At 38.3% G+C, this 27,161-nt stretch overlaps 1 protein-coding gene across 1 annotated transcript in view; it reads right to left on the bottom strand.

Moving 5' to 3' along the window:
• LOC107219571 (cadherin EGF LAG seven-pass G-type receptor 1-like) overlaps positions 1-27,161 on the bottom strand; it is an 80,139-nt gene that overhangs the window by 20,167 nt on the left and 32,811 nt on the right. Inside the window, exon 3 of the mRNA XM_046738489.1 lies at positions 15,180-15,285. Within this exon, the coding sequence (XP_046594445.1) occupies positions 15,180-15,285 (106 nt within the window). The remainder of the gene's footprint in view (positions 1-15,179; positions 15,286-27,161) is intronic.

The raw sequence follows: 27,161 nt of genomic DNA on the forward strand, positions 1-27,161 counted from the left end.
GACTGAGCGGTAACCGGAACTAAAAATTTCTCTCAGTTTGTGATCGATAAACGGCGATATTGATAATTGACTACCGAAAGCAAAGAAAATCCGATTCAGCGACTTTGCAGAAATTAGTTTTTTTAATAAATTAGTCAATATTTCGCCACATTTTTAATCACAGCTTGAGACGATCTGAAACAAAGCATCCATATTTACGCTTCAACTTCTAATTCCAGTATTTCATACTTTTGTTTGTTGAATACTTAATGTCGGCTACCTTGTAATGAAATTAATGAAAAGTATCGAATTTTGGTAAACCAACTTCCTTGCAGAAAGGATCCTTTCCAACCCATTTCAGGACATGCGAGTCTCGACGTCGCACATTGTAGCATCCATGTAGTACCTAAGTGCATTCATGTGGTTACATAAGAAACCATAGACGAAGCGTGACGGGGAAAAGTCTCTTTCACTAAAGTCATACAGAGTCGGGATAAAATCGACGCGAGACGGTATTGAATGCATTTCTTTGAGGGTGGAAATCAACTTCGCCTATTCGACGGGCTCTTAGAAGGCGAGCTGCTACTCGTTTCAGTCCATTTCTCACGTGCATCCACAGATCGGGATCTGCGAAGCCACGTATCCACCTTTACCGCGGTTTCTTCGTCGTAAGCCGGTCCGCAATCTCGACGAACGGAATTGAGCGAAAAGAGAAGACGCCGGTATGAAAGGTGTGTGGAGATTCGATGCAAATTTTGTGAAATCTCCACGGACTCTGACGCTGATTGTGAGCTTATAAATATTTAGTACACAACTTAATTGAATTCTGATAAAAACTCTCGGAAAGTCTTTTGCTTTTTTAATAAAATCAATTTGTAGACGCATTTTGTCGAAAATTTTCTAGCGCGAATCAAACATTTTGCTGTGGCTACCGAAATTGATCGAATAATCGTTTTCAAATTGCAATATGTTGTTTCCGATTTTCTATTAATTATACACTGAGAGAAATTCTTAGTCCTTAGCTATTTCATTTTTTTACCACAATCGAAAAATATAGTTCTAGGTAGAAAATGAAAATTAGTTTTCTAGCTGTTACCGGAAAGTCTGATATCCGTTACTATTCTTCCTCATTACGATCACTGTTGCTATATTTTCTTGCAACTGTTGCGAAAATTTAACGCTTGTGCAACGATAAATTGACGTTAAAGCCTTGTTTAACTAAAAAAGCAGAGTAAACCGAAGAAACTGATTTTGCGTTACAATAACCAAAAATTCAAACAGTTTTTTCAACGATACCTGTTTTACCGAATTTTTCTAGTTACCGTAACAAATGAAATTTTTCTCATCGCAAAAAAACGAAATCTCCATCAGCACGAGCATCAATCGTCCGATAAACCCGTTAACGCCGCACCCTTGAATTTATATCCGCGTCCTTTCAGCCGCGTTATAGTTATACCTCCACACGTATACCTGTAAGCCGATGGCTGATGTGCATTGCAAATTCTGCAAGCTCTTATACGAAGACCACTCACTGGCTGCGGGCAGAGCCGATCAATTTGAAAGCGCTTCATCCTGACTGACTGCCGTTTATAATTAATAATTCAACGGCAGGCCACGCGATCAAGTGCAACCTCGGCAAACAGTGATTCTGGAAACTTTACACAGCTGTATCTCTACCTACATACGTACCTCTGTACAATTTATGCGCGGCATTCCACGTCAAATAAGCCCCCTTCGATTATAATCATTTTTTAGGACGATCTTTTTACCGATCCAAAAGGGTCTAGGAATTATTTACAGATTTTCGTAATACGAAAACGCCATTGTTAAAAATTTGAAAAAATGCACAAAGACGCTACAATTTGAAATATGATTTTTAAACATCACACGATAATGGGATCTTAATATTTCCTACTTTTCTCGCAAGTTTTTAGACTTTCCATGCCGGAATTGGAGTTTTTTGTTTTTTTTTTTTTGATTTTTTTTCCTATTCCTTAATCTAAATAGATCGCGGTATCGTAAAAATAATATGGTTTTGCAATCCGTTCAGATCGAGACATCTGAAAGAAAGGAAAAAAAAACAAAACAATTCCGACATGGAAAAGCTCCAAAGTTGCGAAAAAGATGGTAAATATTGAAATCCCATTATCGCGTGGTGTTCAAAAATCAAATTTGAAATCATAGAATTCTCGGAATTGGTTTCGCGATTTTTTTTAATAACTTTCACCATCGGCCAAAGGAAATCATCTTGATCAAATCATGTTGATAGGAACATCGTCTTGAAAAATGATCAAAATCGAAGCAGGTGAGGTACACGGGCTGCTAATTTGACGTGAAATGCCCCATATGCAGGGTATAAAGAGGACTCTATACGTTCTGGCCATTAAGACACCCGAGAGGTTTTCAAATGCTTAACAGTCACGCGATTCAACGATATCCGTGTCATGTATTTGAAGCGAAGTTTCTTTACGATATTTCCTTTGGTAGCAAAATTTTTCTTTTTCTTCTTTTTTCTTCGCTTTTTTTTCTCTTGTTCGCTCTACTATCGTAGCAATAAAAAGACGTCCCCTACAAACCGACGAAAAAGTTCATAATTATGCTTGATCGGAGAATCGTTTGAAATTCCCGTGTAAAAGTGAAAAAAAAAAAAAAAAAAAAAACTGAGGGATCAGAATTTTCGGTCAAGTCGAGCCATTTCTTTTCTTCTCGTAATTTTTACGCTGCAATATTTAAATCTAAATTTTCTCTAATTACGTTCTTTGAATTGCACCGCTCGATATAATTATGTAACATTTTTTTTTTTTTTACACAAAGCAAGCATCATATATGCGTAATTGTGTATCATATACATTACGTGTTTCCGGGTTAAAAAATTATCGCACCGCAAGCTGTTGGTGAAATTAATTAATTTGTCTCTGAGGAGGCAGAGAGTATAAATAAGAACGGAAAATGAATGAATGCGGGAGTTGGTTTAATTCTGCTGAAAAGTTCTTTCCTTAGCGTGTTCTGAGTTTTTCCTTTTTTTTTTCCTTTTTTCCTTTTTACTTGTTTCTATTCTCCTCTTCTGCACACGTAAAAAATCGGATCTGTCGATCTGACTACAAATTACTGCATTACACACTACGTATTGGATTCCTGCAAGCTCATGCTCTATCCACGTTGCCACTAAAGCTTTGTTCTTCTCGTTTTTTTTTTATAAATGTAACACTTCCCTTTTTTTTTCCGGTGCACCGTTTTAGCCGAAGGAAACGGATCGGAATTTAAATTGTCTAGCATTGAATTATTCATGATTCTTCGTATCGTATCGTGAATACAAAAGGAAGAAGATCGTAGAGGAAAAGACGAAAAACAAATTGAAATATCGAAAAGAACTATGCTGCATAACGCACTTCGTACAACATGTAAGGTTCGAAAATCGGATTATGCGGTATTGTTAATATACGGGGCATTCCACGTCAATTCGATCAGAGTTTGATCCTGACTCTCTTGGATTTGGTTCCCGATTTTTTACACTGTCATTCAAACTCTAATTCCAATATTTTCTCCCTCCCAGCGCCCCCAGAACTCCTCAAACGATGGTAATTGGACAGCGATTGCGACATTTTTGGAAATTGTCATAAATTCTGTGGCCAAAACCAATAATATTTCAACCAAAATTGAAGCTGGCAGACAAAACGGTAATTTTGTACTCACTTTTTAACTAATTAATAATTTTTCTTTTTAGTCATCTTGTTGTTTTCTTTCTGAATTGTCAGAATTCGATATATCTTCCCTAATGAAACAACGACAATCTGGAGATTTTTATTAAAATATAAAATTAAAAATCAAAATGAATAAAAAAAATGACGTAGGACTTTTTATTTTTCTTTGAATTTCAATCGAAATTGGAGGTAGGGGGGATGTGAAATAAAATCGGAATGATTTTTAGAGCTGGAACAAGGGTATCAAAAATCGCGGATCAAATCTAAGTTGGTGAGGTTTAGACTCTAGTCGAATTGACGTGGAATACCCCATATATACATTATTTATTTATTTTTTTTTCAACAAGAATTACTCGTGCATGTGTGTGAAAATGGGATTACTTTTTGCATAGATGAGAGGTATTCTCGCAAGGTTTAGGTATATACTTAAATTTATAAGGTGTAATATAATAAAGTGTTTCGCCGTTGATCGAGTGGAAAGAACGCGATGGAGCGAAGAGATTTGTAAATAACGCGGTGAAAATGTATATAATACAAAGTTACGTTCCTTGATCAGAAATTTTCTACGTGTGTTTATGTGTGTGTGTGTGTGTGTTTTTTTCTTAATTTTTCATTCTCTAGCTACCAAAAATTGCAAAACTTGGAGAGTTTTCAAGCTGAATTCGACCTCCGTAATCCCAATATTCGAATTATATTTCCACGCACCGAAGTATTTTTGTATATAATTACCCGAATGCGTTATGAACAACGGCAACAACAACAGCAATGATAAAATGAAAAAAAACAGAAGGTACAAAATGATTTGTTTCACTTTTTTACTCTGGGAAATTAGACCTTGGAAAAAAGTAAAGTACATGTACAGCATGTAGCAAATTTGGCACTTTTTTTCTGCAGGCGAAAAGCCTTTAAACGTACAGGAAATCATAGAAGAGAGAAAGAGAGAGAGACAGAATATAATAGAATTGAATGGTGTTTATTAATGTATAATGTGTCGTACAAGAATGAAGTGGAGATTAAAACTGGGAGAGTTAATAAAAACAACAAGCAAATACCAGCGAATGTTCGAAATTAGTTGAGGAACAAGTAGATTCAAGGCCCTAGCTCATCATAGAAGTAGTAAAGCACAATATATATTCTAAAGAGTGCAAATAGAGACGGAGAGATAGAGTGAGAGTATGTATGGGAGAAAGAGAGAAAGAAAGAGAGAATTGAATTATCGCCTGTGACATGTTCGCAAACGTCTGACGGAGCGATGTACGCGACACTTGGATTTTTTGTGACAAAGGGTGAGGAGAAATTGAGGCGAGAGAGCTTTTAAAAATAATGGTATAAATCGCGTTGGTCATCGCAGTCTCTGACTTGTCCTTGTTAAGAGTAAACTTTTCTGAAAAATGTGATTAATTAATTTTTTTTCAATCACAATGTAAAGTATTGAAAACGATGTTTGCCATTTTCGTTCGTTAGCGTTGTTTGACGTTTCTTTGAGATTCTCTATTAACGTGACTAAATTTTCTGGATCGTTGGGACACCGATACACTTATCGGTAATTCAAGAACCGTGTGCTTTCTGTAAAAGACTGTACACAACGTATCCACTGGGACCGGTGAATTTTCAATTCATCTCGGGCAGAAAGCATGATTAAAAAATGTATCTGTAATGACTAAGAGACGAGTATTTAATAATAGCACATTATGTCACAAGGGAATAAAGTCAACTTTTATTCCTGTGTTAAATATTGGACTTTATTTTCCGACTCAACTCTGGCTGTAATATTTATTTGAAAATTCGGACTTTTAAATTGGCTTCGTATTCTCCGCAAACGCGTCTTAGGGAAAAACGTGCCACTTTCGTCCCGCTTTTGAGGTCAAAAATGTTAACTCTATGGTCGAGTCGGGAATAAACGAATATTAATCACACAAGGGCGAAGACTTGAGTTTTATTTTTAAATCAACTGTAATAAATTCGCCCTAACGGGCTGATTTTTTTCGTGAAAAGCAAAGATTTAAGCTTCTTTACTTTAAGGTACAAGTTCACATCTCATCCAAGGTTTTTGTACTCTTAAATTGGAATATCTATGGTCCTCTGCTGGCGTTTTAACCGGATCCTGAAAATCCTTATAAAATGTTTTTCTTCTCTTCTCTCCTTTGAATTGCATCTCGTCAAGATTCCGAGTTGGAAAAACGATTTATTGTTTCGTGCAGCGTAATTAACGAGCTTGATTTTTCTCCTCCCACTCGTCCGGTTTCAGACGTCGTCTACCTACTGTTTGGATAATAAAAGGATTGCCTGTTGATGCAAGGAACCACGCCTCCTGAGTAATGGTCCTTTATTGTCCTCGGACCGAGAACACAGGCATCCTGCAGAGTCGGGCCATTTTTCCTCCCCTGCACGGGTCAGGGTTTCATTTTTTTCTCGTTAATTTTTTCATTCCGCGAAAATTCCTCCGAGGATTTCTATTCCCCGATTCTACGACGCAACTTTCCGGTTTGTGCATTTCTATTATAAGTATTATATTCGACCAATGTTTTTTTTTTCCAATAGACTGAGAGAAATTTTTAGTTCCGATTACCGCTCAGTTCTTAACTATTTACATTTTTTACGACAATCGAAAACTATAGTTCTAGGTACAAAATGTAAATTAGTTTTCTAGCTATTGCCGGAAAGTCTGGTATCCGTTACTATTCTTTCTCATTACGATCACTGTTGCTATATTTTCTTATAACTGTTGCGAAAATTTAACGCTTGCGCAAAAATAAATTGACGTTTATGCCTTGTTTAAGTAAAAAAGTAGAGTAAACCGAAGAAACTGATTTTGCGTTGCAATCATCAAAAAAGGATCGACATTAGCGCAAAATGGTTAGGCGTACCTCGTTTTTCCTAATTCCAACAATATTCAAACAGTTTTTTCAACGATACTTGTTTTACTGAATTTTTCTAGTTACTAAGAATGAAATTTTTCTCAGTGTAGGTTTGATCATCCCTGAGGGTTTCAATTTTCAACAACTTCTGGGGGTTGTTGCCCTAACACCTTTGGCGAATTCTGTTTTCTTGTAACGGTATGACAGAGATAGAGAGAGAGAGAGAGAGAGAGAGAGAGAGAGAGAGACAGAGTTGGAGTGAAGTAAAAAGGAAAGTCAGAAGGGACAAACGGGAAACTTAATACAAGCGAGTCCTGCCGACGCCTAAAGGATTCGACCCTGCAAGGAAAATGAAATCTGTTCCGAACCAACTGAATCTAGGCTGTTCTTATAACTGCACGGATCCAACCTAACCCGATATAAATTTTTACTGAAATATCGTTCCCTTATAAGTCGGGTAAAAAAAAATTGCGAAGAAAACCTCCGGAGGCTAAAAAAGTTGGGAAAATGGAATTGAATCAACACAAGTCTCAACAACTACGTAAAAATTCAAAGCTGTGGATACAATATAATTCGATACACAAGTTATTTGCTGGAGCAAAAAATTTTAGCGCCGATAAAGATACGGTGAGAGAATTTTCCGCAACGGCAAAAATTTTGCAAGCTCAACCAACAGGTTTGCTACTACTTGGCTGTGCTTGCAGAATCTTTGCCGTCTCTATATTGACAGAAAAATTTTCTGCTTTATAATATCTTCTTCGAAACTCAATGTAATGCTCGATAAAGTATATTTTTCTTCATCGATCAAGCATCATACTTCCGTTTTGCGAAAACTTTTAGTAGAATGGAAAGTTTTCCCGCAGACGGATAGTTTTCCGATATATCAAGCTCGTTATTGGCAGGTGTATCTGTTTGTGCCGTAATCCATTTACGCGAAACCCATTCCGGGGCACCGAGTTAGGATGCATTGCACCGAAACTCCTCATTGTACCTACAACCCACCTTTGTTGCTGAAACGACGTTGTAGCCAGACGGTGAATTATCATTCCGATCTACCAGAGGACGCGTCTATTGTTTGCAGGAAACCCGAGTATCTTCAGAGCTCAGACGACGCTTCCCTTGCCTCGATTTATCGCGGACGTAAATGACAAATTTTGTGTTTTTTTTTTTTTTAGTCAATTTTTGTTTCGCGAATTTTTTCTACTCCGTATTACAGCCCCCAGTTTGTAAGGCTGCAAAGAAAAATCGCGGGATGACATCGAAGGTGTTTATATTGCAAAATACGATTATACGACATGATGTTTCGTCGCATTACATACCTCCACGGGTAGTTTACTCGTTAGTCAAAAATTAAATATTTATAACGTTACAGCGGTCGATTATTAGTCAGAGCAGCAACACGTCGTACAGCGATGAATATTACACGCTGTTTCAAATTTCCCGAAAATTCTTAATCGGAAGGACTTAATTGAACGGTGTGATTAATTTCCGTTGAAAGTGCGTCGCACGGCGAGGGGTGATTTAGATCTTTCGAAAAGGTGTGTGTGTGTGTGTGTGTACATATATTGTGTCATGTTTATCATCCGCGTTCTCCCGCGGGAGGAAAGTCAATTTCGAATCTTATTTCCTCTTCATAAGTAATTCCCCACCTCGAAGTTGGGTCTCGCCGTAGGAATTGCCGGATTTTTATCACCACCACCACCACCACCACCACCACCACCACCATCATCATCACCATCGTCATCACCATCGTCATCATCATCATCTTCATTTTCACGGTGTGCAGGTAAACGTAATACATTTTCCTCGTATAAGTTCCGGTTATGCAAACATATATGCATATGTATATAATGTATATAACATATCCATCCATTCTCCGTTTTCCAGAGCGTGAAATTACGCTTTTCTCTGTTTGTTTTTACACCCATGAACACATTGAGAGGATCTCGGTTGGTCTCTGGAAAATACACGACAAGCCGCGAGGAACTTGACACGAATATATCTTCGCCCCGGCGTCGTTTTTCACCGCTGCACATGCACCGACTCACCGAAGCTTAATTCCTCCTCCATGCATTTCATATGGAATTCACTTTTGACACCCTCCCGCGAGTCTGCACGCGACTTGACTCACCTCGGCTTGGCTCGCACACACCCTCGACGGAAATTTGTACATGCGAAAATAGCCCGCCCGTTTGCATTCCATTTAGCGAATTGTCGAGGTTATTTGGGAGAATTCAAGTAAATTTTTCTCTCAATGCAGAGAATGTCGATATCTCGTGCTTTACTTTTCATCATCTTTGGTGATATAAAAGAGTGTTGATTTCGGTCGAAAATTACTTTTTCTAATTTCGCCAAATCTTTGCGTTTTCGAACCTCTGGAATCCGAAAAACAGGTTTTTAGATAAATCTCGGTCTGTCCGACAAACTCCCGCGATGATCTCGGAAATGGATTGATGAAAAAAATTGAAACTTGGAGGATTTTACGATCAAATGATGGGCATGAAAAATTGCTGGGTCCCGTTCAATTTGAACTTTCCGTTCTACCGGAAATGAATAAATTTTCAATGTTTTACCGACAAACGTATACTTTTTCTTCCTTACTACTTTTTCCACATAAACGATCATGGTTTTCCCAGTTTATAAAAGAACTTTTTTTTTTTAATTTATCAATGTTTTGTATTTCAGAATTGTTTTCTAATTTTTTTTTTTTTTTCCCAAGATCTCTTCATCGTTCTATCGAGTCTTATCAGTTTCAGATTTTTCACTCGACCGTCTTCGAGATGATCTCGGAAGTTTGTCGGACAGACCGACAGACTCTTCCCTTTACACGATGATGAAAAGTATCGCGAAGAAGCTATTTTTTCCGGTTTGTTTTCATCGAAGAGTATTCGAAAGTACAAGATGCGCGCCTCGATTTTCTCCTTCAGATTTTCAATTCGAGTTTTCGAGTCGTCACTGACGTTGACGTTCTCCTCTAAACTCGTTACAAGTTTTACGCTGCAGACTTTGCGATATTTCTGTAAATGACGAGCGACGTTCAACTCGTTGGACCCGTTCCTTCAGCCTGGTTCTTAAATCATCCCCCCTCACATCGCCCTTCAACAATCTTCCACTCCTTCTTTCATCCCTCATCCTTACCATTTCACTCTTCCCCCCGCCCCAGGTCGCTTGTACGCCTCTTATCCACCCTCGTTAAATACCCTGCGACGCCCCTTTAGCACCTCGTGCTTTTCGTCTTCCGCACTATTATTCTCCTTATTTTTCATCTATATCGTATCATCACCTATCTCACCCGTGCCTTCAAGAACCACTCGACAAATCCACCTCGTTTTATCGACCAAACAGGAACGTTTCAAACGGGCTCGAGCCGTGCATTGCAACTCGTGATTCGAGAATTTATACATATACTTTTTCATCAATTTTGTTACCAAGTTTACGGTCTTCGCGTATTTAGTAGGTACTTGTCAAATTTTGTGTTCTTGTTCTTGAGCCGCGATAATTTTCCTCGCGAAGAAAAGTCGAAAAAAGAAAAAAAACAAAAATTGAGAAACCTCAGTTTGGATCAGATCTTTAATTTTCAGACTTTACCAAGCTGTGAGAAAATCTAGTATCTAATATAAAGTATATACATATATATTCTAATCTTAGTTCGGATTTCACTATGGAATTGCTAGTGATGATTAATTGCCACTCAGTTTCTTGCAAATCCTTCTTTTGCACCTTACTATATCAATTTATGTATATCCATGTACGTATGTACAGAGAGTGAGAAGAGTTTGGGTCGAGATGGTTTAGTATATCTACGTAGTTCGAGTATATAAGACGCGTGACAACGGTGAGTTGAAGCGTAAATCCTGGCCAGGTAAAAATTTTAACTTAATATAGGACCGAGAATACAAAGACTCCAATCACAATCTTTTTTATTCATTTTTAACATCGTCACCGTCTTCCATGTATATCTATATATCTGACTCAAAAAACCTCTCTCGTCTCAATTTTATTTTACGGACAATTTTCTCCTCACTCCTCGTTTCATTTTTTTATTTCAACATATGTGTGTTCTTTGTTATATATTTATTACGTGTGTGTGTGTGTTTTTTTTTTAATTATCAGGATAAGTTTGTCAGACCTGCGACGAGTAGTGTCCCTTTTATATCGAAACCATAGAATAAGGAACTTAAGAAAGGGTGGAGAAATAAAAGAAAAAAAATAAAAGTTTGCCTACACTGAGCAAAATTTAATTTGTTATAGCAAGTAGAAAAATTCAGTAAAACGGGTATCGGTAAAAAAAACCGTTTGAATGTTGCTGGAATTACGAAAAACGAGATACGCGTAACCATTTTTCGCTATCGTCGATCCTTTTTTGGTTATTGCAACGCAAAATCAGTTTGTGAGGTTTACTCTACTTTTTTAGTTAAACAAGGCTTCAACGTCAATTTATGGTTGCGCGAGCGTTAAATTTTCGCAACAGTTGCAAGAAAATCTAGCAACAGTGATCGTAATGAGAAAGAATAGTAACGGATACCAGACTTTCCGGTAACAGCTATAAAACTAATTTTCATTTTCTACCTAGAAGTATACTTTTCGATTGTGGTAAAAAATGAAAATGGTTAAGGACTAAAAATTTCCCTCAGTGTAGATTGTAGAAGAAACCAAAATCGGTACAGTACCAGGTATCATCTTACACGCTCTTCGAAATTAGACTCGCTTTTATGCCACGTAAAGCGTCGATGTGATTCGGTTCATACGCGTGTCGCGAATAATATCTCAATTCCGCGTTGCACGTATTCGAGAATTGATTGGATCAACATCGCGATTGGACTCTGTATCTCATCGGGGTTCGTGATTGGTCGGCAGCTTTGCGTGTTGCGCGTCGTTCCGCTGCCGCACATGAAACCGCAATCACGAGTTGCGATAATGTCTGTCGCCTACGATGAGAAAAGCGATATTCCCGGCTGTCTGTGCAGCAGGCCGAACTGTTCCAGTCGTTTGTAAGCTCTGAAAGCTGTTAAGCTACAAGGAAGTTCGGCCGGCGATCAACCATAATCGTTGGATCAGTGACGGAACTTTTTTTCGTTGGATTAAATTTTCAAAGTTTACGAAGTAAATCGTTCCATCATCCGTTCGCTCAAAGTTTGAAAGATGTATCGTATTTTTAAGGGGAAAAAAACTTTATGCTTGGATTACAGACGTCGAATTACCAAAAACTTGGGAGTTTCGAAGATGTTGGCAAAAAAATTTGAACAAGGAAAAAAATTTAATTAAATGGGGAAAAGGAAAAGAACAAAGATTAGTAGGAAGAAATTCTTTGTTCAAATTTAAATTAGACGGACCGGAAAATTCTCCGCCCCTTTTTTTTTTGTTGTCACTTGGTTTTTCGCCCCTTCGACTGCTTTAATGAAATTTATCATTCTTTGTTTTCTTTTCATCGATTTCCTTGTATCTCCAAGCATAGTTCACCGTGGTAAAATTTTCATTGTTTAAAGTTGGTATTCAATTTTAGCAAGGTTGGTATCGTTATCAAAATGAATAGTAACGTGTACTAGATATTTTGGTTACAGATACGAAACTGTCTCTAACTTTTTACCTCGAACCATATTAAATAAAAATATCTAAGGATTTTACACTGACCATAAGATTCTTGCTCTTTGTCGAAGAATTTTCCGCGTACCCTTCGTGAGAATCGATTTGCCGCAGGATTGTTTCATTGTATAATTTATGTAAACAATGTTCAACAGTTGGTTACTTGCCATGTAAATTTATACACCGGAAGGTTGCAGATAACATATTTTGCAGCATTCCGCACGTTTTCAACTGCCGATGAAATTTTCCACAAGCACAATTATACGCAATGAAATATATTAAAAAATCTCCAATTATCATGGATTAACAGTTGTTCGTTTTTCGGTCTTTGGGGTTTTCCGCAAATTAATATGCGAAGACTAACAATACGTAATCAGAAGACCGCGCCTCCGACATTTACTAACAATTTTTCTCCTCCGTTTAAATAATTATACTACTGTTACGAATCCGATTTCAATCAGTTTTACGAAATTATTCGAGTTGGTGATTGATTTCCCAAAGCTGGCTGGTATTTACAATCGAAGTGAAAATACCTGTGATTGCGCTCTGTGCATTGAGTGTATAAATTATTCGTAACAATCTGCGTGGAAATCAGCAGTCCGTTTCACAAACAGAAGCCGAATTACCTTCGCTAATTTTCTTCGTTAAAAAAATCTCGGGTACCGGTGAGTCATTTTTTTTCTCGTTTCCTTTTGCGCTTTTCGTTCGTTTTCTTTTTTCTTACCACTTTCTTCATCCTTTTCATAATTCTGGGGACAAAAACTTTTGTTGAACTTTTCGGGTGTCTTGCAAAAATTGAATTCCTTCTAACCGTACGTAATACGGCTTCTTCTATTTCCACCGAGCTTTAAATGTTTTTTCCCCTTACCCTTATAGAAACTTTCCTAATTGAGGTAAGCTGAAAATTTACAAATTCCGGGAATGTTTGGAGAAAATTGAAACTACGCTGACCGCCGCGAACCCATTCGATGTATTTACTCACTTCGTACGCATGTTCTTCGTTTCTTACGAGTGTAATTAAGCATGTAATAAATTGTTGTTGCAATCAAGCGTGGCAGTTAATTTTTTACGAACAAATTTCCTAATTTGAAAATCCAAAAATTAACGTTACCAACAGTTTTAAACATCGTTTGAAATAAAAACATTTCCTTAACAACACTGAGAGAAATTTTTAGTTCCGGTTACAGCTCGGTCCTTAACTATTTTCTTTTTTTACCACAGTCGAAAAATATAGTTTTAGGTAGAAAATGAAAATTAGTTTTCTGGCCGTTACCGGAAAGTCTAGTATCCGTTACTATTATATTATATTTTCTTGCAACCGTTGCGAAATTTTAATGCTCGTGCAACGATAAATTGACGTTAAAGCCTCGTTTAACTAAAAAAGTAGAGTAAACCTCAAAAATTGATTTTGCGTTGCAATTACCAAAAAAAGGATCGACGATAGCGTAAAATGGTTAGGCGTATCTCGTTTTTCGTAATACCAACGATATTCAAACAGTTTTTTCAACGATACCTGTTTTACTCAATTTTTCTAGTTAGTGTGACAAATGAAATTTTTCTCAGTGAACAATTTGCTACGAACAAGATGCACGTGATAGGTTATTTCGGAAAAAGAAGTTGCAAATTTCGTTAGATTATTAATATTATTGTCACTATTAAACATACGTAAAAGGAAAAGTGACGCGGTGTTGAAATTCGGTGCATGCAGAAGTCTTCGAGCGAATCACTGCAGGTGAAAAATCTTCTCTGCAATTCTGAGGAAGAGAGTGTAGCGAGGGGAGTGGGAAATGCGTAACGAGGAAAATGGTTACTGCAATCATTTGCCTTGGCGTCGGAGAGCCGTTGTGAATATTAAATTCCGAGGCTGCTTGCCGAGGAGCCGACAGCGCGGATTTCACATGCGGGGATTCCGCGCCGCCTAGGAAACCTGTAAACGAGGCTGGGTTGACGAATAAAAATCACCAACAATCGAGAGAAATTTAATAAAAATGTAAATTATACACAAACTTTACACGTAGGTGCCTGCGCATACTTGTAAACCTATAAACGCGGGGCAATTGGTATTTGTGCAGAGGCGAGAGAAGCCGACGCGTTGCGGGCTTAATTAAAGTCGCTTGTCAACCTCCGTCTATGTATATATACATACACGTGTATTATCTATTATGCGCATAACACGTAACACACACACCTTTGTGGTATTTATCGTGTTATATGCAATCGGAGAAGACTTTTTGCTTTTTTAAAAAAAATCTATTTGCAGACGCAGTTTGTAGAGAATATTCTTGTGAGAACACAATATTTTGTTGTGAATACAAAAATTGACCAGATAATTGTTTTAAAATGGCAAAAAATTTTTATCGAATACAATATACTTGTGAATACGAAATCTCTATTTTAATTTATTCCATTTAATGAAACAACACACTTTTCGTGGTATTATCATAATATTGAAGACGCTCCGGTGGATTCAACTGAATCGCTTCGCATAGTCCACAAAATCTATTCGGTGGATGAAGATTGGTAAAATTTACGAAATCGTGAGAGCTATTAATCGGTTACCGCTATCAGATAATATCTCGCAAAGTTGCAAAATACTCTCTGCAACGCGTTAAAAATCCTTTATCGCTAGAGAAGTGAGATGAGCGGTTGTTAGGAGGGACTCAGGCATCTGTACAATATAATCAGCGGAACTGAATCATTCGTGGTCTGATACCATCGAAATTTTAAGCTTCAACAAATACCAACCAACCTCATATACTGGAAACGTGACCTAAAATCTTTTTTCTTCCAAAACTCAGCCGAATTGAATAATATTAAAATATTTCGAGCCACCCGTTTTTCCAACATTTCGAAGACTAAATTTTTTCATTACACACCTACCGTTCAGGTTCCAAAAGCAAAGTGAGCGTGTTTCTTTCGTCGTTGCGACGTTGAAATTCTCCAACTCGTAATTACAGCGCTTTTCGATCGCGGATGAAAAGGGAGCAGAAGGAAACTGGCGAACAAAGCTAGAAGTAATTAGGGAGTGAAATTAAACAGGTATTGTCGAGATCCTTACCTGAACTCCCCCGACTCCGATGATGAACAAGAGCTGAACCATGAAGAGGGCTGCTAACAAATTCATCAGCGTCGTACCGGCGAGGCTTCGCAGGTCTGAGAATAAACTGAAACAAGGAATAAGTATGAACTTTTCATTAGCGCTGCGCCAAGTGAAAAAAAACGACTGAATTTAGAGGCAGGCAGTCGGTTTATCGGTTTGATTCAGGAAGCCGAAGGAATTTCGAGTAATTGTTTATATCGTAATTAAATTTATCACTTCTTAATTTCCGTTTCGATCCTTCGTTCTCTTCTCATTGTTAGTTTCGCATCGAGAAATTCTCCAGCTAATTATTTCGCGATATAAATTAACCGCTCGATGGAACCTTTGTTCCGTTTCGGACCAGTGAATTTTGTAGAAATTTTGTCTCTTCTCTTTTGTTTTAAGATTGATGAATCGACTGGACCGTCTGAATCAAAAGTTAGCAAAAACATTAGAATCGAATCGTAACAAAAATAGAGCTTTAATCAATTTGAACGTTCTGAGTATACAAACTTTTCTCAAGTCGTTTACGTAATATCTTAGCTTGTGTTATTGGATGTTGCACGGATTCATCAATTCTAAAAATACCGCGAATGTTGTTTCATTCGCGTAAATAACGTCGATTACGTTACACGTTTTTCTCGTTCTTTCCTCCCATTGTGATATTTAACGAATCGCGAATCACGCCAGGTATTCTTCGATAAATTCTTCTCAACGTTTTCGTGTTTTTTCTCCGTCACGCTAATCGCAGAACTGTAACCTCCGATTCTTTACAGGCGATGGAAAAAATTAGCAGACCGTGTTTACCGCGGCTTGAATAGAATTAATTGAGTCTGGGTATCGGCTACAAGTAATTGATCGGTAATTACAAGGCACTGACTCGTGTTCCATCCAAAGATTCGATCACCCTCATGCATACTGGATTCCCTAGCTGAAGAAGCGTATTCACTAAAAACCGCATTAGCTGATTGCCACGAAACTTTTTACTTCACGCCCATTCGTTGCTTGAAACAACGATTTGTCCGGCGCTTCGTCTCCGTTCACTATTTTTTCACCATGCAGTCATAGGCATAGTTAGTATACGATTGTCAGTTTTATAATTATCTGTATTAGGTATTCTTATATCCGGAAGTTCCGGAAGCGCCTAATTCCGAATCATTTGCTGGCGGAACTTGAAGTATAGAAATGAAACTTTGAAGAAACAACAAAGTTTCGAATGGTTGGATAGCCGACGGATCAAAGTTCGGAAAAGTAAAGTTTCGATAGTGTAAAATTCCGCAAATTAAAATATACTCGCGCAGCGTAGTTTACTCGACGAGTGGGTGTAAAAAATCGGAATAACCATGATTCCGAACGTAAAAATATCTAAAATCCAAAACAAAGAAAGGTCAAAATGCTGAAATTTCACGAAGCCAGAAATTTGTGGAACGGAAAATTTTCGATAGTTCCGAATTTAGATGTTTCGGATTTTCAAATTTTCTCATTTTCGTACCTTTTTCGGAACTTTTTAAATTTCGAATCCCCGCCCCTTGAAACGAGAATTTGAATCGGCGCGGAGTTCATAGACTTATCGCAAAAAATGAATTAATACAAACGTTTTGTTTCGGAGTTATTTTTCACTCTTTGCATGCACGCATTTTTTTTTTTTTTTTTAATTTACTTACTTCGTCGTCCGGGAATTTGGTTCGTTGAACTATTTTTTTCGGCGTGCATTATTCAGAGTTATTGTTGTAAAACGAGTATCACGTACCGGCAGCAGATGCCTATCCTCAAAACTTTATCACTACATCGTATGAATAATTTCAGGATCGTAGTTAATACCGTGCTTTGAATTAATTATGACCAATATACATGCGCGCAATACTAGAGAGAAAAACACAATTTAGTGAACGATTCGGTTTCTTCCCCCTTTTTTTACCGCAAGGATTTCACGTGACTGTATAAATTTTTTGCCACTGTTGTAACGAGAAAAAGATCCTCGACGTCAAAACGACCACCGCGGTTTTGAAAGAGGAGAATATGAAATTCATAACCGACTCTCTTGCCTCTCGCCATTCGTTAAATAGCTGAAATAAGTCTGGAAATGTCCAAGTCTCGTCACGGGTTTTCGATAACTGCTGTAAAATTTTTTCTTCCTTTTCTTTTCATACGGATATGATCGCTGAATATATGAGAATATTTCTCGTCTTTTCTCTCGCTGTTCCTCGAACTAATAACCTTGCAGTAGTTTTCAGATGTTGGTATCTTGCAGGAATATTAAACACGGGCAAAAACTTGCGCGGTAAATTAAATGTTGAATTTCAATTTGGAAAATGAAATAAATTTTGGGTAAAATTTTCGTAGGGGAGGAAAGGAAAAGAGTTATTTTCTTTTTCAATTTTATTTCCTATATTCAGAGATGAAGTGATACAAATTGCTTGGCGGCCTAGGAGAATAAGAATAATCCTCGGTGTTGTTAATCTTCAAAGCTTACGGCGATCGCCGCGCTCCAGAGTTCGGAGGTTAATTCAGTTTTCTCTCGGAGAGTTGTCGGTAGAAAGCTCAGAGACGAATTGCTGCCTGGGACTTGTAATTGGGGATTCAGATTTTGCCGGCTTAACCACGGGACGTAATCCACAACGGTTTTATCCATGATTCGAAATTAGTTCGGAGGAAATTTTATTATTATTTTTTTTTTTTTCATTTTTTAGACAAAGAAAAGAACGGAAAAATTAATTTCAATTCATGCAGTAGCGGTCGCTGTTGGTACCGATAAATATACGATGAACTTTTATCAATTTTGCCGGTATTAATACAACGCAGTTTATGTGTTTATATTTTGTGTTGAGCTGATAATGAAACATGAGAGAGAGAGAGAGAGAGAGAAAGAGAGAAAAAGAGACAAAGGTGAGCCTGATATTTCAAAGGTACGTAATAATTGAGCGGTTAAATTCTACCGTGCTGTATTTTTATCCAATGAATTGTTCGCCGAAGGGAATTAAAACTACCCCTTAACCGTGTCTCCTGTTTTTGCAACAAGTCAAATAAATTAGCCTCGTGTAATAAAAAAAACAAAAAACGCGAACCAAAAGTCCAACAAATCGTTATAATATTAATCCTTATTCAACATACCTCTGTAGAATTACTCACTTGACACACCGGGGTCGTTTGTGACCCAGTGTCAAAATTCGTTGTGAAAAATAAACTATTAAATATTTGCACTTGAAAATTAATTTTGAAATTCTTTAAAGGTGACTTGTCGAAATTTTGAAACTAATGCCAGATGGCGCCGCAGACCCGATTTTTTTATACTTAGATACTTTAAATACGAAAAAAAAGGCGTGGGGTCGTTTGTACCCAAGAGTGTCAAACAAGGGTTAAAGATAATTTGTAATTTTGAATTTGTTTCCTTCAACTGACAGGATTTATTCTGCTAATTTGACTTTAAGATGAAATCTACCCTCCCTTTGTCCTCCGTATCTCGGCACACTTTCATGCATTCGCAATATTCAGGACAAAAATGAGACGGAAGCAAAAAGAGATGAAACAGAATTTAGAAAAAAAAAAAAAAACAGCATGAAATAAAAATTGCGATGTTTAAACAGAGCGAAATTCATTCCGTTTTCGTTATCTATCTCGATACGAGGGGAAACAGTCCCGAGACAAATACACCTATATATATATATAATATACGCTTCGCGGATGCCTCGAGGCGTCGACATATCCTGCGGGATTCGGGCCGGGGAGCCTTGTGTGGAAAAAAGTTGAACGGCCCTGAGCACTTTGCGACTTCGAAGAGGTTCGGAAGACGGGATTATGTCGTTTGGAGCGGAACGAATAGGAGAGGACAGCGTGGCATAAGAATAAGAGGACCGCGGAGAGTGAAAGCTTATAGCATCCTGGAATAGAAACGACGCGAACGGTGAAAGGAGGTGAATTTTCCGGGGACTATACTCGATGCGACGAGGGAATCTCACCGTGTTTTAGTACATAAGGTTCGGGCTTCTGTACTTATGTAACGTGCCTCGTACCTACGTGGCGTATATTTATTACTCCCGCTTTGAAAGTCCATTAGCAAGATAATTGCAGCGAGTGCTAATAATAACGTATCAGGCGAAAGCGGTAATCAACCAGCTCTGCAGGTGAAATTAAGTTTGAAAATATGGGTCAGGGTCCGATTGTAATTATATCGCCTATCGTGCAAGATACGAAAGACGACGAGAGGAATTCGTTTGGTCAATTTGTAGGAAAATACGGATTGAGAATTATGATGCAAAATTATTTTCATACCTAGTCTTTCTTTTTATTTCAATTTTTCTCTTATTTTATTTTTTCTTCCTCTTGTTCCGCTGCTTTTTGTTATCCTTGTATTCCCAAATCGAGCGTTTGGTTCGAATTTCAACCTCCGTAGGGCAGCGATGTTTTGTTCGAGTTTTGAACGACCTGCAGGTGAAAATCTCTGTGGACTGAAATAACGACCGTCTCAAACTATCGAGCACACCCTTGTGCATCACCATTTTTGAAAACCGTACCGGAAGTGAACCTTGGAATGTACAGTCTGCAATTTTTTTTACAAAGAAGAACCAGTCGATTTTTATCTTATTATACTTGAGCAAAAAAAGATTCTTAACAATTAGAATAACAAGACTCTGTGTGAAATTGCATTTTTATACCTTATAGTTTAAGAAAACGAGTTTGTAAAAGTTTACGGAGATATAATTATCGGATCGAATACGGGACGCGACGCGCGGAATTCGGTGATTTTAATACGAATGAAAACATAAGAAAATGTTGAAGAAAATTCTATTAGCCGGGAAGTTTTTATCGCGAAAGCTTTTTGGACGTATAAAAAACGCCTTTGCTCTGACGATCGTGGGATCGAATTTCCGGACGGATGAACTTACGCAGATATCTGAATCGGGCCTCGAATCGAGCTGGCCTGCAGCGTTTACTCCGAGGTGTATTGGTGACGTATTCGATAGGCACGGCTGATTCCGTTGCGTATAATTAGCTTCTGTACACGTAAACCGGCCTGGCTGTTGTGTCTCGTTGGTTACGAACCAGCCCATTACCTTTGGGGTTGCGAATTCTCCGAGAGTCGGAAATCAAGACGAACACGAGCCTCGGGGCTTTGAACCAAGCGTCGTCTGCTCAAAGAGGATGGTTTGAAAAAATTATTGCACTTGCGCAGGTACAAGGAGATCTCTTTGATGATACAATTGGAAGTAAAAAATTTTCACGCGATTATAAACGAAAGTTTATACGATAAATATCAGTGCTTTGCTTCGAATCGTCTTAAGATTATTAGAAATCTAGTAGCATTTGGTCGGTTTCACTTCGCGACGCTTCAGGCTTTACTCGAACAACTATTTGCTACAAAATCGATCCTGAAATCGACCTGTTTTTTGAACAATGTTTTTTAACAATGCCAAATTGCTGAAAAAATTTTGGCGCTGCGGTAAATTTGTAGAAAATATTCGTTTCCATGAAAAGCGTCTATCGTAGGATGAAATTGAACGGATATGCGAGATTTTTAACGGTTTCCAAACGATTTGAAACCGAGCATTGATGTCTAACAATAACCGTTTCTTCATCATTCCAGCATCTTCCATTTGTGCATTTTTTAACCTTTCAACCATACGTTTTTCCTTGCAGTCAAATACCTTGAAACTGGGTATATTATAAGGGTGCTCGAGGTCGCTGGTTTGAAAAAATGAGGTCAGATCTGAGAAATTTTCAAAATTCAAAATGGCGGATCTGACATGAGCGAGTAAGATCAATGTTTATATTTTCAGCTCGTCCCGTCGGATCCGCCATCTTGAATTGTGAAATTCTGACGTCAGATTCGTTCTCAGCGACTCCGAAAATCCAAGATTACCGAGTTTCTCTTTTCTAATCCCCATAACCTTCCCACAATTACGTATATTCTTTAAAAACAGGCACTTTCAACACTTGGTTTATTAATATCGCTCACTGTATTCGCGGAATCATAATAACCACTTTTAATACATCGACATTGACGTCTTAGAAGTCGGATTATGAACAAAAACAAAAAAAAAAAAATGCCTGCGACAACTCAAAAATTTAGTATAAATCTTGAACAACCGATTCACAAAAGGTGTCCGATATACGAAACGCTGTGTCGTAAAGGGTTGAGAGATCTTCGTACCTTACGATCGTAATAATTCTGTAAATAGTCAACGAGCGACTATATCTTGTAACGAAATTTACAAAAAGTCTCGACTCTCAGCCAACTGCTAACCTTCGATTGATCCCCGCGTTTCAGTATAGCGCGAATATGCCTCTGCAGGGTGAAAAGCATATGGGCGGTTACCCGCCTCTCAAACTTACCCTTCGAATGAATTCTCTCGGATCGACCCTTTCAATTCGTCGATGTAGCGACGATTGGCTCGGGCGCGAACTTCCGGCACCGCGTGCCGCCTCATGGACCGGCCTAATCAACTCGAAAACGCTTTTACAATCCCTACCCGCAAATGCCTTTTATCAGTGTAGGGTTCTCCTCTTGAGTCCCTTGATGATAATCACCACGAGCCTCTCAATTTACCTCGGGAACTCTGATTATCCATCCCGGAGAACCGACTGGATTTGGAACTGAACCCTCCGGTTTGAGAGTAAATTTGCAGGCTGGCTAATTTTGAATCATCTGCATTGCAATTTTTACACCCGGGATGTAATTTAACTTTCACGCTTCGTTGACTGCTGCCATTTTTTTATTTTTTTTCCTTTTTTTCTTTCCCGCTACGTTGCAGACTCTCGCCCTTAACGATCAACAAGCTCTTAATCGATCACTTGATTAATTATCCTGATCTCTGGTCGGGCTCTTCGTTCAAAGCAGAAACGAACGAGCCAAGCAGCAGTTTTGCACGGTTCGTGTAAATGCGGGTTTGAGTTCGAGAGTCTCGTTTACCTTCGTTGGATTTCGGGCATAGCGGATTTCTCTTTTTCCGGACGCGAATTATCACCGTTTACGAAAAGCTCCGCTGCATCCGGGAATTTCCCTTTCGTCCACGGGCTTTTCGTTATCATCGTCAACGTTCCCAAGGGTGGAAAAAACAGAATCGTCATTGTTCTACCCCGTAACTTTTTACCCTCGGACGCGGTTCGCTGTTACATTTAAACAAATAATAATAATAATAATAATCGTGGACGAGGCGCCGTTTCCGGTCGAGAGTAAAACCCTCGAGTGCTTTCGTCTCGTTTCCGCGAAGCGCTCGGACTATCAAGAGGCGAATTCACCCGTCGGCCTGAATTTCAAAACCACTTTTCATCCCCCCGAAGTGTTTCGTGTGTTCTGCAATCTGTACCGCGAAATATGTTGAGAATATATGAGGAGGTTGTTAGTAAAAAATAAAGTACGAACGGTATGAAATTAAAAAAGTATACGGTTTGAAAACAAGCACGTTTTTATCGCGAATTCAATTCCGAAACTCTAAGAATCGAGCTTTCACGATTCGGTTTCAATGATCAAAACTTACAGATTTGTCCTTATACGGACGATGGGTGAAAAACTTGACAAGTACGATGAAAAGGGTGCAACGATGGCTCGTGTTCTAAAATTTCTATCCTCGACTATTGGCACGGATCGGAGTGTCGCGAACCAGTTAATGGAGATAGAACTTAGAGTGGGGGTGGATTCGTTGGGGAAAAAGTTGTAATTAGATTCTGGCTGTCGGAGCTGGAGAAACGGGAAAACGGCTCGATCGTATTGGCGATCCGAGTCCGACACCATTAGTAAGGCCGCCTTTCAACCCCTGAGGAAAAAGCGGCGATGCGGTCGGGTCTCTGGTCGCCGGGTCCATTAATCCATTTGCCACCTCCTTTAATGGTCCGGTCGGCGGCCCAGAAACCGAACGGAACGAAACGGAACGGAACGGAACGGAACTGTGCCTGACTTCTCGACTCCAACCCCGAAAGAGGCTTCTCCGCCCCCTTGCCGCTCCGATTTCCGCCCCTTTCAACCTTCGACCTTCGCCCTTCGTTATTCATGAATATTATTCATTCGCGGGAGGCGAAAACTCGAGCGAGCCGTTACAACGAAAAAATTTCTGACTGCACTGCGGTTACTGCACTGAGAAAAATTTCACTTTTTTATAGTAACTAGAAAAATTCAGTAAAACAGGTAGCGGTAAAAAAACTGTTTGAATATTGTTGGAATTGCGAAAAACGAGGTAGGCGTAACCATTTTGCGCTATTATCGATCCTTCTTTGGTTATTGCAACGCAAAATCAGTTTCTGAGGTTTACTCTACTTTTTTAGTTAAACAAGGCTTTAACGTCAATTTATTCTTGCACAAGCGTTAAATTTTCGCAACAGTTGCAAGAAAATATAGTAACAGCGATCGTAATGAGAAGGAATAGTAACGGATACCAGACTTTCCGATAACGGCTAGAAAACTAATTTTCATTTTGTACCTGGAACTATATTTTTCGATTGTGGTAAAAAATGAAAATAGTTAAGGACTGAACGGTAACAGGAACTTGAAATTTCTCTCAGTGTGTACAGTCCTTAACTAGTTTCGTTTTACAACGTGTTATATGGACAAAGTGAAAATAAGGATTTGTGGAACTGAGACCAGAATATTCACAGCTTTATACTTGGACATCCTTTTTCGTCACGAACACTGATCATATCGGAATTCGATGTTCGCGCTACGATAAATTCACGCTGTAAGGACCCTGTTTGATCGAAGAAAGTAGTTAAACACGGAAAAAGATTTAACGTTGCTGTAACAAGAAAATTTACTGTCGACAATTGTAATCAGAGTAAAGTGTTACTTGTACGCCACATTTTCCTGCAATTGAAACGTTATTGTAACGATACAGATTTTATTCGAATTTCCGAGTAAGCGTAAAAAATGAATTCTCCTCAGTGTGCAGGTTTGAACTTTGAAAATCGGGTTCCTTCTTCTACTTATTAGCCCGATTTTAGCGTGCCCGACAATTTATATTAGACCTGATTTTTTTTATACCCCGTGAAATATCGTCCCCAATATTCTCATCTCGTTTTCATTTTACTTCTGGATTAAATCCTTGAATTGTTAATTTACTTTCTCGACGAGCAGTATCCGCGAGAATCGATTTACCGTGCCGTGTTATATGGTTTAAACTTTAACCTTGCGCTTAAAAAAACATTTTATAAAATTTACGATCGTAGTTCGCGTTCTTCCCCCGAGTCTTTTCGTTTTTAGGATTTATGTACATGCGGCGTTCGCTCCGTAGAAGCTCTCTTACTTTCCCTCTTTTACACTCCAAATCTGATCAATATTTTCAAAGAGTCGTTATATTTTTTTCCCCAAGGTTCAAAAATTTCTTGTCGGCATTGTTTACACTCGCATTTGTTTACGCAGTTTCCGACATAAATTCGTTCGCCGGGTTCCAAATTCTATATGTTACGATAACATGTGTAAATATGTATACCTTACCTTTACAGTAAGTACCTAATATAATATATTTAGTATCACGTTCCGTTACAGAAATCCAGAAAACCGGACAAACTGAGGAAATCGAAATCGAATGAAAAAAAATAAAAAATATCTGCGATATGAATGACAGGACAATTTCATTTCATTTCTTGTGGTTGTTGTTTTGTTTCATTTTCCTTCAATTTTGCATAATTCCATTCGAAACAGCTGCAGCCTCAGTTTAACCGTGAAGAGACTAGCTGCGAGTCGGGAAGAGAGAAAAACGACGGCTTGAAATTCTTCAGCATTGCAGCTCCCGGCTATCTGCGGTTGTTCAGGCAAGCGCAGAGTTTCAAAAAATGGTTTCATATTAGTTTCACGTCCCAGAGACAAAACGTCGTCTCAACCAGCGGAATGACGCGATTCTTCAGGGGTTTTCAAACACCGACAAATTTTTCACCGTGTGTATGTGCGGCAATTTCATCGATTCTTTGCTGCGGCGAGGAAATTTTTAGCTTTTCATCCTCTTTCCCGTCTCGCTGTAATACTCAGCTTCAATTTTGGTAATGGAATTTTATCATTTTTTTCACCGAATTATCATCCCGCGAAATAACTTTCGGTAGATTTTCAAAGTTAGGCAATTTTCCCCAAATGTTCAACGAGGATTTTGATACACCCTCGTTTGGTTTTGTTTCGTTTTGTTTTTTTTTTTTTTATTTTTACCCTGAGGTATACTTACACAACCTACACAATCTCGGCATCCGTTCCCATTTCTTATCGCAGCAGATATTCACGCTGCAGGAAAATATATGTACAACGTCGGAATTGCACATCAAGTTTCCCCCTCTGGGATAAATGAGTTGCGATGATATCGTACTGAGAAAATTCTTCCAGGCAACGCCGGGGCGTGAATCTTATATATAAAATCATCCCTCTTCGTGATAAAGGTAATGAAAAAAAAAAAAAAAATAAATAAAAAGAGCCAACGATCAATATTGATTGACCAATTATCGTATCTCGTTAGCGAAGCTCGGCTCATTTTTGGAAAGAATTTCAACGATTTTCACGCCCACTGCGAGACACGGTATAATGGCTGGTGGATATTTTAATTTGCGTAGCTTTTTATACATCGCTGTTATATGACGTGTACACTTGACGCGATCGTCTGCCTAAGCGAAGAAGAAGAAAATAAGTCAAAACGAGAAACGAATCTAAAGAGAACGATCCAACGAATAGACAAAGCATTTATCATTCTGTCGAGGATTATATATCGTCAAGTTAATCCGAAGAGCGCAGAGCGCGGAGAAAAGTTTTTACTACTACTTTACGCACTATAAAATCAACTAAAATTTTTGGTTATGTGAAAATCCTGTTTGGTCGAATGTGTATTAACCCTGAAACTTCGTTCCCAGGATCAAATTTTGTTCCAAGTGAGTAAATAAAAACTAAATTAAGAATTTGAGGGTGTCTGGGTGGAGAATTTTTTGCTAAAATAAAGATGACGGGGTTATCAAGTTATGCCCATCTTCCAATCGTGCGAAATTCTTTTTTTTCGCCAATTACTCGACAAATTTTTATCAATCTTTCCCTCTCTTCTATACACCGCAAATGTGACAATTAAAATTCACCCCATTCACCGCTCAACATGTTTTATAACAGGATAAATTGCTTTCCCGATAATTTCAATATCAAACAACAGTGGTTCATCTTGCCCAGGATTTTCAAAAATCCGGTTAAAAATACGACCGTCTCGATTATACTACATTCCTGCTTTTGGTTAATTTTGAAAGTGTGAGACAGTTTTGGCAAATGAAAAACGTTCAGATCCTCTCGCTATGCCTTTACAATTTTTCAGCATAATTAAATTTCCATCAGGCTAATGAATTTCATTCGTTTTTACACAGCAGTTTGCGACTGTTCGAAAGAAACAGTAAAACAAATATGTTGGCGGTAAAACATTTTGCCGGGCAAAAAAATCTTTCCTAAAATAATGAAACGCGAAATTAGCGGAGTAATTATATTTCATTACATTTCGTACGTGGTACATATTCAAAAAAAACACAAAACACATTAGGTAAATTAAAAGAATTGATCGAGAGATTGTCATGAGAGGAAAGCATCATCCTCTTAAACGAGTAAAAAATGAGACGATGTCTCGAGGGGAGGAGAAAATAAGCGGTGGCTGAGTAACTTGGTAGCAATTTAAACAAACTGAAATAACTTTGCGATGACAAAGGTTGAACGGTAGGTTGGCTTTTCCTTCCCCGCGTTCAGTTACAAAGTTTTAAGTCGAAAGTTGTGGCCTGCCCAATTTACCTATACATCGTTGTACAAGAGAATGCTGTTTCTTGATTCGTAAATAATTGGACGAGTATATCTGCGCTGCGTGAATCCGTATTACCTTAAATTCGTTGCTTTTATATTCATACTCGTTCGTTCGTTCGTTGCCGGAGGTGTAAAAAGGAAAGAAGTCGCAGATATTGTGCATTAATTAATTTGCCCTTTGAAAGTGCTCGTCCCTCGATTCTCGGTTCACCTGAATAATAATAATAATAATAATA

This window comes from Neodiprion lecontei, chromosome 4, assembly GCF_021901455.1.
Source record: "Neodiprion lecontei isolate iyNeoLeco1 chromosome 4, iyNeoLeco1.1, whole genome shotgun sequence".
Classification (NCBI taxonomy): domain Eukaryota; kingdom Metazoa; phylum Arthropoda; class Insecta; order Hymenoptera; family Diprionidae; genus Neodiprion; species Neodiprion lecontei.